Below are 12,068 nucleotides of genomic sequence, written 5' to 3' on the forward strand. Positions count from 1 at the left end.
AGAATAATGCAATAAGAATAGCGACAGCATCAGTAGATATAATAGCATATTTAGGCAAGTAGAAAACATGACTCATTTTATTAATTTTGTTAGTTACACAGGACTTTTGAATCATACATAATGACATAAAATGAAGTATGTATAGAATTTAAACAAATTATTTGATTGAAGAATAGTACTAGAGAAAGACATTTTAAATTATTCACCCACAATAAAATAACTTCTTATTTTCTGTAAATAAGTATTATATGTGCTGATATACGTGCGGGTAGGTTTCTGCTTTACTTTACCTAAAACCTGGAATAATGGGATCTTCAGGGTGGACCATTCAGATGCTTCACTTACACAATTCTGGCTGAAATTTCATATCACAATGAGGATATCTGTTTATAAGAGAGAGAAATTCCTCTGGTCTGGAGAAAAGAGATTAGCACAAAGTATTTGAATATATGCCACAAAGTCTTGGAAGTTCCAAAGTTTCTCCCTTCAATGATACAAACCATTCTCACCATTCAACTTAGTTAACTGGCTATATTTTCTCAATTTTACAGTGGAAGTTAATGGGAAAGTAAGTCTACTTTCAGAAAATTGCTTTGCAAACAATGTGCTACAACATTTCTATAAAGTGAGGGATATAAGCATTCTCTTGCACACCTGAGTTTAATGAACTGTTTCCTTTAATGTTCTATGTCTGTACTTGAGGAGTACCACCCTAGGAATTGATACATGCATTAACAACAGATCAAAGCAGGCCAAATAATTACTAAGTACTTTGTTGGCTTTACACCAGGATCAAAACATTTGCTAACCTAACTTTCCATGCCGTCACTGCATTGACTGTGCGTTCACTAACTTAAAGTACACGTCTCGATTTCTCAGCAGCTCTTGATGAGTTCCCTGTTCCTTGATTTTTCCATTGTGCAGAACCACGATCAAGTCTGCATTCTGTATTGTGGAAAGTCTGTGAGCCACCATTAGGCACGTCCGCCCTCTCCTCACTTTATTCAGGGCATGCTGTACCACCTGGAAGAAAGGAAGACCTGAGCAAAGCTCTAATTAGATGCTGATTGTTGCTGTTGCTGTTACGTGTTGTTAAGCCAGTTACTACCTTAGGGAACCTGTATAGGGTTCCTGAGGAGTAGCTGGTAAGTTTGAACTGCCGACCTTGTGGTTAGCAGTCCAATACTCATCTTACAGGGCCACACCTGGACTTCTTGGGTGCTAATGGTGGTAGTTATATGCACTGGAGTCAGTTCCAAATCATGACGACCCTGTATAGCATTTCTGAGGCTGTAAATCTTTACTGGAGCAGAAGGCCTCATCTTTCTCCCTAGGAGAAACTGATAGATTCAAACTGCTGACTTTGCAGTTAGCAGCCCAACTCATCACCCAGAAGGCAACCAGTACTCCGTTAGATGCTGATGTTGTTGTCAGGTGCCACTGAGTCAGAACCGACTCATAGCGACCCCATGTACAGCAGAACGAAACAATGTCCGGTCCTGGGCCAACCTCACTACTGCCACCACACTTGACGCCATCAATGATGCCACCTGGCTGATCCATCTCGTTGGGGGTCTTCCTCTTTTTCTCTAACCCTCCACCTTACCTAGCATGACTAAACCAAAGGAATCAAGGTTATCTTAAAAGAAATCTGTGTTTTATGTGCTTATCCCCAAGCAAACTATCCTACTTTGTGAACTATCCATGGCATTCAACAATCATCTGTTGGTAGTGTGACATGGAGCTGGTTCTGACTCATAGCAACCATGTATAGGGTTCCCAAGGCTGTAAATCTTTATGGGAGCAGAAACCTCACCTTTCTCCTGCAGAACAGCTGGTAGTTTCGAACTTATGACCTTGAGGTTAGCAACCCAACTTGTAACCACTACGCTACCAGAGCTCCTTCAACAGTCATCTAGAAAATAGAATTCTGGAGACATCAGTTAAAGATTTCTCATCAGAAAAGCTGCTGTAACAATGAATAAAATGGATTGGTTGTATAAAAAGTGTGGTAATTAACAGGTTCCAAACTCAAAATCAGAAAGGAATATTTTCACATCTAAGAAAAATGTCTGATTTATTATTTACCTCATTTGCTCTTTCTTTCTCTTCTCTTCTTTTTCATTTTTTGGTAGGAGGTCTGTAAAAGTATCCTGACTCACACCTCAGCTAACAATGAGGTTATAACACCGGATATATGATATGTAGTGGAGTGTGAAATCCAGTTTTTGTTGAATATATAAAATGCTCCAAGGATAGATATCTTATTTAAATCATTGCAGTAACTCTGTAAGGTGAAGGGATTTTTTTTTTTTTTTTTCTGATGAGTAAACTGAAGTTCCAACATCCATGTCATATGACCAATAATGTTGTTGTTGTTGTTATGTGCCATTGAGTCGGTTCCGACCCATAGCGACTCTGTATAGGGTTTACGAGGGTGTAAATCTTTACGGGAGTAGAAAGCCTCATCTTTCTCCCGCGGAGCAGCTGGTAGTTTCGAACCGCTGACCTTAAGGTTCGCAGCTCAATTCGTAACCACTACGCTAATGACCAATAATACTACACTGCTAGTCAAGGAGTCCTGGTGGTCCCCTTTTGATACTGAGACACATTCAAGTAGGAAAATCTTTCCAGAACATGAGGTGCCTTCTGTTCTAACTCTCTCCCGCCTCCTCACCATCCTCTTAACAAGGCTGGTGACTTATGACCAAAATTCTTTCTCGTTCTCTCTCCAAATTGACTTTGGTTGGTCCATGAAACTGTACTCTTCTATTTGGTATGATGTTGAAAAATGAAAGAAGAGGATCTTACCTTTTCACTCTCGTTGTCAAGGGCTGAAGTGGCCTCATCCAACAATAAAATTTTTGGTTTTCGAAGAAGAGCCCTAGCAATAGCTATTCTTTGTTTTTGGCCACCAGAAAGCTGTACTCCTTTCAGCCCAACTTGTGTGTTGTATTTCTATTACAGGAACATGCAATTAAGAAAGCAAGTCTTGGTTATTTAAATTAGCATGGCAACTGTGGGCGAGAACCATCTAAATATTTCAAATCGTGCTACTCTTGAAAATTTGTGTCCCAACAAGTGTTGAAATCTTTCCTGAGCTTTGTTGCAAACAAATGCTTAACCAGCAGTAAATACTCTACCATCTCGTTTACACAGCGAGTCTGATCACAGAGACCTTTGGCATTATGTTTCTACAAAGAAATTATTCCAATTAAAAAGTACAAATTTTTAAAAAATTGGCAAAAATCATTTCAGTATATAAATCCACTACCATTAAGTTATATTGCTTACTATTAATAGATCAGAACTATTTAAGGCATTTCAAAACAATAAGGAAGGCATCAGGTGACATACTGGGATGCTATTCTCAATGGTGCAATCTTCTCCCGGCAGCAAGTTAGACCTGCATCTTGAGACAGTCCAGTCATCTTTTCAGAGTCCTGGTATGCCATTGTAGGATCAGCAATGGACTCCTAACCACAAGGTTGATGGTTCAATCCCACCAGCCGCTCCTTGGAAAACTATGAAGGGTTGCTATGAGTCAGAACTGACTCAACAGCACTTAACAGTCATCTTTTCAGGCCACAGTGGCTCCACAGTTCCCGGATTTACTAACACTGCCGCCTTCTCCAGTGATTTCATGTATGGATCAGTGAGAGGCATTTCACACATATGCTGAAGTGATTGTTGCCCCTTAAATCATGATTGGGTAGTCCAAGGGTTTAAGCAGACCTTTGCTTGCTTTCTAGATGGCGTCCTTGGCTCTGCTTCTCTCCAAGGTATTGCACTGCTTCCTAGAAATCATTGCCTGTTGCCTGACCATTATACGTTGTTGGTACCCAGTCAAGAATGTGTGGGCAAATTAGCTCCATTGAGAAAGCAAGTCCAGGTGTATAGCCTTCTAAAGGTGGCTACCTAGATACAGCACTGAGAAGACATAGCACATGATCCTAATTCTGGTCATTCTAGTACCGTGGAGAAGACGCAGTTAACTGCCTTTCTCTCTATGCCTGATGTCTTCAGGAGGTGCCATTGGGCTGAGTGCTACCAGAACCTACGGTATAATCTTATGACAAATGTGTCTATTTCCCCATCTCCAAGTTGGCTTTTCAACCTAAAATGTACAGTTGCTTGCTTTATGACTGCCTGAATTGCTAAAGCCTGATAAAATGTAACTTTTCTAAAGAAAACAGACTTTTGTTATTTCCTCTGCAAATTTCTATGGGACTGCTAATAGGCTGGGTCTCTTCCTTCTAAAATACATTTCATTAAATTCAGAATTATAAGGCAGGGCAATCAGATAAAACTGCATTCATTTCCACTTCCTACTGAGTACCCACCCAAATTAGAGCATACAAGTTTACACCAAAAATTGGAGGGAACTGGTGGGGATGATAATGGACTTCCTGTAGTCATTTCTGTCATTCTAACTTCAGTTATACATGGATTCTTTCAGAGTTGCTGAAGAAGATCCAAAACTAGCTTAGAGATCACTTTGCATTTCTTGACTTTCTCTGGATTACAGAATGATGTAAGTTTGAAGAATGAATTGGCTGAAAATTAAATTTTACTGTTTCCCCAGCAGACCAGATTATAAAGAAAATTATGTCATATGTTAAGAAACCAAAAAACTCCAAGCCTATTGCTACCAATTCAATTCTGATTTACAGTGACCCTATAGAGTAGCGTTGTTTTTAAGGCGGTAATTTCTATGGTAGCAGACTGCTACATCTCCCCTATGGAGCTTCTGGTGGTTTACAAACCACCAAATTATTTCCATTAGTAGCCACGCACCACCAGGGCTCCTGAGTCAATGGTGGTGGTTGCATGCCATCAAGTCCATTTCCACTCATAGCGAACCTGTGTAGGGTTTCTGATGCTGTAAATCTTTATGGAAGTCAGAAAGCCTCATCTTTCTCCCTCAGAGCGACTGGCTGGTAGATTGGAACTGCTGATCTAGCAGTTAGCATTTCAATGCATAACCCGCTATGCTACCAGAGGTCACTCCTTAGTCAATGTTGTTGTTAAGTGACGTTGAGTCAGTTCTGACTCAGAGAGATTCTGTGTAGTGTTCCGAGAAGTGGCTGGTGGGTTTGAAACAATGCCTTTGTGGTCCTGTCTTGTGGTCCAGTGCCATGCCAGGACTCCTTAGTCAATAGAGATCTGAAAACATTTGCAGATATACTTGAACTGAAGTTCCATACTTGACTGTTTAAATTGAAACTGTTAATCTATTTTCTGGTGTACCCTGGGATTAGAAGTGACCTGAAATCACTTCTTTTATGGGACACTCACAGGGTAATGGTTCCCTCTAAAAGTAGTGGGGAACCTAAAAGCACATTGTTATTGTTGTTGTTAAGTGCCATCAAGTCAGTTCCAACTCATATCAACCCTGTGTAGAGTTTCCCTTAGATCCCGGAAAGACTCTAATCCTGAATCAACTACATTTTGGAGGATCCCTGCTGGCCCTCCAGGAGTTTTAAGATGGCTCCAGTATTAAAAGTGCAAGTCACAAAGCCATGGTATGTCTTGACTGAAAGCTGACACTGTGATACTTATGGGGACACAGGGGATCCAGTCTAGTGTGTTTTCTCAGAGAGTCTGCACTACCAAGTTTTAAGCAGAGGAGGGATATGAGCTACTTTGTTTATTTTGTTTTTTTCAGTGACCAAAGATTTTTTATATTTAAAAACAAAACCAACCTCCCCCCAAACATCCCTCCAAACTAACAAAAAATACCCAAATTAAATAAAATTTACAGTAAATATACCCAGCAAACATTTGTATGTGCAATTAAATACTGTGTCTGTTACTGAGGCATGAACCTCAAACAAACAATATACAAGTGTTCTGGGGGTGGGCAGAGGCCCAAGTGGCTGGTGGGTTTGAATCAATGCCTTTGTGGATCAAACCTTTGTGGGGTTTGGGGAGACCAGATGGAGGAAGTGAGAGGAAAGGAAAATCAATTTAGTTTTTCTTAATTCTGTTCATATAAATATATTTATAAAGACCAAAAAAGAAAAGGGAGCTTAGGATGGTAAGGAAATAGAATAGGGGAGTGTGGGACCCTCCTAATTCTACCTGGTCAAAAAAAATACTAAAGAAATTAATTTCATGGTGGGAGGAGAAATAAAAAATGATAGAAGAGCATGGGAAGGAGAGGGGAGAAAGAGCCAACCAGGGCCAGGGCAGGGGAGCGAGGTAGCGAGGGCCAGTCTGTTTCCATCTTTGTCCCTCCGGTCTTAGGCTCCAGTTTAGCATCTGCCTCCCTACTTTCTGCCTCTGTCTGATATCTGTCTGGACCTACTCTACCCTGTCCACACCCCTTCTATGCTGTTCCTTTCTCTCCTTCACTCATTGGGAGCTGGCTCGCTCCAGAATCCTCAGATCATAGTTCTTTTTGGCCACTTGAAGTTTGAAGCGACTCTCAAGAGTTGTTGAGGTGAAGGGAGGCATTCTGGGCAGCCAGGGGCCTGGGGAATCTGGCCATGATGGTGTACAAGGCAGCAAGGAGGTCTGTGTGGTGGCAGTTCTCAGCAGTCCCACTATTGTCCCCCTTGCCCTCACCAGGCAGCCCCTGAGTATCCTTGAGCCACTGGATCTTGGCGCCAGACATGGAGAGCTGAGTGAAGAGTTTGTCAGCTTTGGTATGGGTGATGCCCTTGGGGAGATCTGTCACCTCCAGCACCTGCCCCAGGAAAACATCTGCAGTCCCCAAGTCAGTAGAGGCAGATTTAAGTGCTTGTCTCTTACCCCAGTTTCCATGCTTCAATCCACTCTGTCCCGGATGCACTGTGTAAGTCGACTGGCCATGAAGCAAGGGAGGGCAGATGGACAGATTGTACTGTAATGGCTGGCCCAGTAAGGGAGTAGTGCCAGTCACCCTGTGTGGGGACGGGACAGGCAGGGGACTGAGTCCTGTGCAGATGTTGCTGAGGCTCATGACAGGAGATGGTAGCTAGGGACTGGGTAGGAGATGGTACAGGTGTTGGCCTGGAGGTTACTTTCAGGATTGTACAGGTTCTGTCCCCGCGGGTCCACACTGTAATATTTACAGTGACTCCACCAGACCATGGATGGATTCTGGGGTCATTAAGCTGCATGACCACCACACCTGGTCCAGAAGGTGACACTCCTGAATACTGTGGCGGCTGTTGCTGAAGCGTGGATGGGAGAGTAGAAGCTGCTGCTACCATTGGGCAGTACAAGGGAGAAGGCCCCGGACAGACTGGGATGTGGTGACCTGGTTGCACACTTTTGGGGCACCTAGTGCCATACCTGGCCTGGAGATCCTTCCTGCCCTGCCACCTTTACTGCTGCCAAGGCTGTCGCCCAGGGTGAAGATAGAAATTCCACTGAAGCTGCTGGCTTTGGTGACGGGTTCTCATGCTTTGGACAGAGCCATCAGAGTCTGTGCTGCCCCAGAGCCATGGCTCCAGGGATTTGAGTCTGCTGTCTGTGCTGCTCTGGTGACTACTTGAGGTGGGCTCAGCCCCTCACGGTTCCCCCTGAGGTCATTTAGATATCCGTTCTGGCCAGTCTGCTTATCATCTCCATCCATACTGGCATCATCTCTGTTGAGAATGAATCTCTGTTGAAATCTCTGTATTCTTCTCATCCTTCATATGTTCTGAGAATCTCTGTTCAGGAATTCTCATGTTACTGGTTTTGTTGATGATGACAGCTTTTCCAGTTGGATCATCGTTGTGATCCAGCCCCAAATAGGCAGCTACCGGATGTAATAGCATCCGGTGATATGAGGTCATCTGAGGGAACTTCTTTAACTGGTTATTGTCATTAATAAAGTTCAGAATCTCCTGTTCTAATTTTAGTAGCATCATTCCATCCCTTGGGTTCTTTTTCAGTGTATTTACAAGAAATTCACGTAGGTCTATTCCAGTGGAGTCCGTATACTTTTGGCTGCAGTCTTTGGACAGCATCTTCCTTGGGATCATTTCTTTATTTTTGTCCTTGTCTTCCTTTTCAGAGACATGTTTTGTAGACTTTCCCTCTTCCTTGACAGAGGGGCAACTGATATGCAGTTGAATTATATCCTGGGTTTGCAGTGGCCCTTCAACAAATGGGGCGGAGGACTCCTCACACACCCCCAGGCTGCACACCAACTTCAGCTTGGAGTTAAGACTTGGCTCATTTAGACTTGGCATGACCATGGTTGGATGTCCGCCTCTGTGTTTCCTGGCGCAAATTAGTATCTTCACCTTCTTTCTCAATTACTTCCTGACTTGGAGCCTTAGATATAAACTTGATTTTGCTTACAGATTCTGCCACCAGTTTTTTGTGTTTTTTTTTTCTGATTCTTTCATTATTTCCAGGGTCTCTTGAATAGTGTTACTGTTAGACATCTTCAATAGAACACAATAGCTTCTATGGACTCCTGAATAAATGCTCAGTGTCCATGAGTCCAGTGCTGGAATGGCATCACATATAAGAAACAAGTCTCATGCCTGGGGAGTGCCGTCTCCGCCCGCGGCCTGGACCCCAGCTGCTAGGTGGCGTGCTTCTGGCGGCTCTTCTGGCAGGGGTTTCCCCGGGTCCCAGGGCAGGAGTGCTGGTGTGTGTGGGGGGGAAGAATGGCGGGAAAGGGGAGGGGTTTGGGGGAGAGGGGGAGGAGAGGGAAGAAAAGGGGGGAACCAAACCTGGAAAGGGAGGAAAGAGGGGCTACTTCTACTTTGTTTATTTTTCAACGATCTTTTTGGTCGTTGTGAGGAAGAAGAATTATAAAGCAGGAAGAATGGAAGTAGGAAGACAGAATAAGAGGCCTACTGTAGTGGTCCGGAGGAGGATGATGGTGGTATGAACACGAGTAACGGTGAAGAATCTATGCATAAATGTTAATCCAGTGAACAATAATACCATTTTAGTCTTGATGTTCGAAAAAGATAATCACACAGAAATGTTCAATTTTGTTCTCAAAGTTAGATACCGGCAATTAATAAATCCAACCATCCGAGAAGTACATAAAAACAGCCACTGACGCTCTGTAGCTACTCTTGAAAGCTTTGTAATTTAGCATTTCAGACATGTTCTCACCTCGGGGAGAGAGTCAATAAAGGAGTGGATATTTGCTGCATTTGCTGCTTCTTTTATCTCATCCAGGGGCACAACACGGCTGGTATCACCGTAGGCAATGTTCTCAGCAATGCTGCAGTTGAAGAGTACCGGCTCCTGAGAAACAATTGCTATTTGGGAACGCAGCCACTGTACGTTCAAATCCTTTGCATCCACACCATCAAAGAGCTGTCAAAAGCAGAATTGAAGATGGTATGTTAAGATCCGACAACTGTATCGGGTTACGGTCTACTGTCATGATTTCATACTCAAACATACATAAATCATAATAGGAAAGTTAGGAATTCAAGCTATTTCAAAATGTCATGTTCCCCAAGGAAGGCTCATAAATCATCTATTGTCTAGAAGCAAACAATCTTTAGCTGACTAGCATGCTGACTCCTAACCCTACCTGATTTTTCTAGGAATGACCACATGTTCTATAGTAAAGCTTGCTGACCTGATCCAAAATCAGATGGAAAAAGATTAGTCACCTTCTCCACTGTATGTAAGCCCACATAGAAAGTAAGTTATATGAGGGTGCTTCAAAAAATTCATGGAAAAATCCCATTATATTTTGATTCTATTTTTTCCATGAATTTTTGGAAGTCCCCTAGTAGATGGTTCCATCAGTCCACATGTAGAAATATGCCATTCTGCTCATTGTTGTTTCTGGGAGGTGCCATCAAGATGGTTCTGACCCATAGTGACACTATGTACACAGAACAGAATACTGCCTGGCCCCGTGCCATTTTCATAATCACTGCTATGTTTGGGCTCATTGTGGCGGCCACTGTGTCACTCATTCCTGTTAAAGGGTCTTCCTCTATTTTGCTCTTACTTTATGTCCTTTTTCAGATAGTAGCCTCTCCTAATAACATGCCCAAAGTTTATAAGATGAAGTCTTGCTATCCTCGCTTCTAAGGAGAATTCTGGCTGTATTTCTTCCTAGATAAATTTGCTTGTTCTTCTGGAAGTCCATGATATATTCAATATTGTTGGCCAACACGTCAAATGTATCAACTTTCCTTTGGTCTTCCTTAGACTGTCATTGTTGTTGTGAAGTGCCATCTTGTCCGTTCTGACTCATAGTGACCCTGTATAGGGTTTCCGAGGAATTGCTGCTGAGTTTGAACTGCTGACTTTTTGGTTCAAACTGACTTTGTAGTCCAATGCTTATCCTACAGTGCCACACCATTTTTATTCACATGGACATTGTATACTATGAGTTATACGTATGTGGTGGGGATGCTTCAGCATAGGAGAAATAGTGAAAAAATAAGACAAAACTCTTCCCCTCCTACAGACCACATGCTAGTGGAGAGTGGCAAGCAATAAACACACTAGTTAATAACAATAACAATAAATACACTAACCAAAGCCTTTTATGGTCTGACACTTCAGTCCTCACTAAACACAGGAATACACAATGCCAGACCATACAGGGCATTGCTTGATAATTTAGACTGTGGTTTATTCTAACTTAGGCAGGAAACCATTGGAGGGCTCAAAGTGGGACATATGCTATGCTGTGATCTGCATAAATTATGTGATGAATCTTAGCTAGTTCAAGGGAGCCATTTGGAATACTCCATTTTGCAACTATTCCTTGAGAGTTTGTGATTTGGAAGAGACTGTAAATTACAGTAGAATGAGGACTAATATAACAGCCTTTGTCCTAACGAGACTGATAGTTATTTTGAGGAAAGAACACTTTAGGACTAGAAGATACACAGGTTGCTGTACATTGTTACTAAGTATCATCAAGTCTGTTCCAACTCATAGATACACTGTATAGGGTTTTGTAAGGTGTGGCTGATGGGTTTGAACCACCAACCTTGCAGTTAGCTGTCCAGAGCTTATCCTACAACACTACACCAGGACTTCTTGATTGTGGTTAGGGAAAAGATACAGCCAACCAGATTACAAAATAAATAGGTGCGTAGTGTTTATGAATTGGGCTGCTAACCTCACGGTCAGCAGTTCGAAACTACCAGATGTTCTGTGGGAGAAGGATGAGGCTTTCTGCTCCCATAAAGATTTGCAGCCTCAGAAACCCTGTATAGGGTCGCTATGAGTTGGAACCGACTCCACGGCACATCACCACCACCACCACCACCACCACCACCAGGTAAGAAAAAACAATTCTTGGGATTCTGAGTAGGTATAGTTTGGATGTTTTTTCTTGAAATTGGGAGGTACATTTTAATGCAGCTGATTCAAATAACCCTTAATCATGCATAAGGTTTTGGTAACTGTGGAGAGGTTAGTGGTAATGGTGTGGCCAGTGGAAATAGCAAGAGGCCTGCATTAAGGAGGTGGCAAAAGTGATTCCTTTTGTCTTCAACTAGAGCAGAATAAAGAGTGAGCTGCAAAGTGGACGTTAGACCTCTTGCAATACCAGTATTCTAAGTAAATTCCATGGTTTAAAAATTTCCCCATCATTGTGGTTGAAAATTCTCTGGGCTTTTGCATTTTGACTCCAAGTCCTATTTTTTGGTGATTTGTTTACTTGACCTTTTAGTTAAGGACTGGCGTAGAGAATTTTATTTTTTAAAACTTTTATATACTGTTTGTCCCAAACTAAACTAATGAGGATGGCTAATTCCATCATTACCACTACCACAGGGCCTAAACTCGGCCTTACCACTTGTCCTTTGAGGGGATCATAGAACCGCAACAGAAGCTGACCGGAAGTGCTTTTCCCACAGCCACTGCTCCCAACCAAGGCTACTGTCTTCCCTGACTTGACACTGAGGCATAAGTCCTGAAGAACGAGGACATCGGGGCGGCATGGATAGAAGAAGGAGACTTCTCGAAATTCTATATTCCCTTCACATGTATCCTGTGAAAGGAGCGTGAAGGCATTTAGCAGGGTGATTTAGGAAGGCTGTAACACGTTGAACGTTTTTGGAACACTGGGCACGTTGTTTACAAACATTTTAATTTTAGTCACAGAATACATCTCTGGAGAACCATTTACTGCATATCAGTCA

The 12,068-nt window shown here is 42.5% G+C and overlaps 1 protein-coding gene and 1 pseudogene across 1 annotated transcript in view; both read right to left on the reverse strand.

Annotated features, from left to right (window-relative positions):
• Positions 1–825: 825 nt before the first annotated feature.
• LOC102842777 (multidrug resistance protein 1-like) overlaps positions 826–12,068 on the reverse strand; it is a 155,441-nt gene continuing 144,198 nt past the window's right edge. Inside the window, exons 24-27 of the mRNA XM_006832286.1 lie at positions 11,720–11,917; positions 9,055–9,261; positions 2,812–2,958; positions 826–1,023 (exon numbers count right to left, since the gene is read on the reverse strand). Of these exons, the coding sequence (XP_006832349.1) occupies positions 826–1,023; positions 2,812–2,958; positions 9,055–9,261; positions 11,720–11,917 (750 nt within the window). The remainder of the gene's footprint in view (positions 1,024–2,811; positions 2,959–9,054; positions 9,262–11,719; positions 11,918–12,068) is intronic.
• LOC102838384 lies at positions 6,358–8,366 on the reverse strand (annotated as a pseudogene).

The sequence above is a fragment of the Chrysochloris asiatica genome, unplaced genomic scaffold, assembly GCF_000296735.1.
Source record: "Chrysochloris asiatica unplaced genomic scaffold, ChrAsi1.0 scaffold00006, whole genome shotgun sequence".
Classification (NCBI taxonomy): domain Eukaryota; kingdom Metazoa; phylum Chordata; class Mammalia; order Afrosoricida; family Chrysochloridae; genus Chrysochloris; species Chrysochloris asiatica.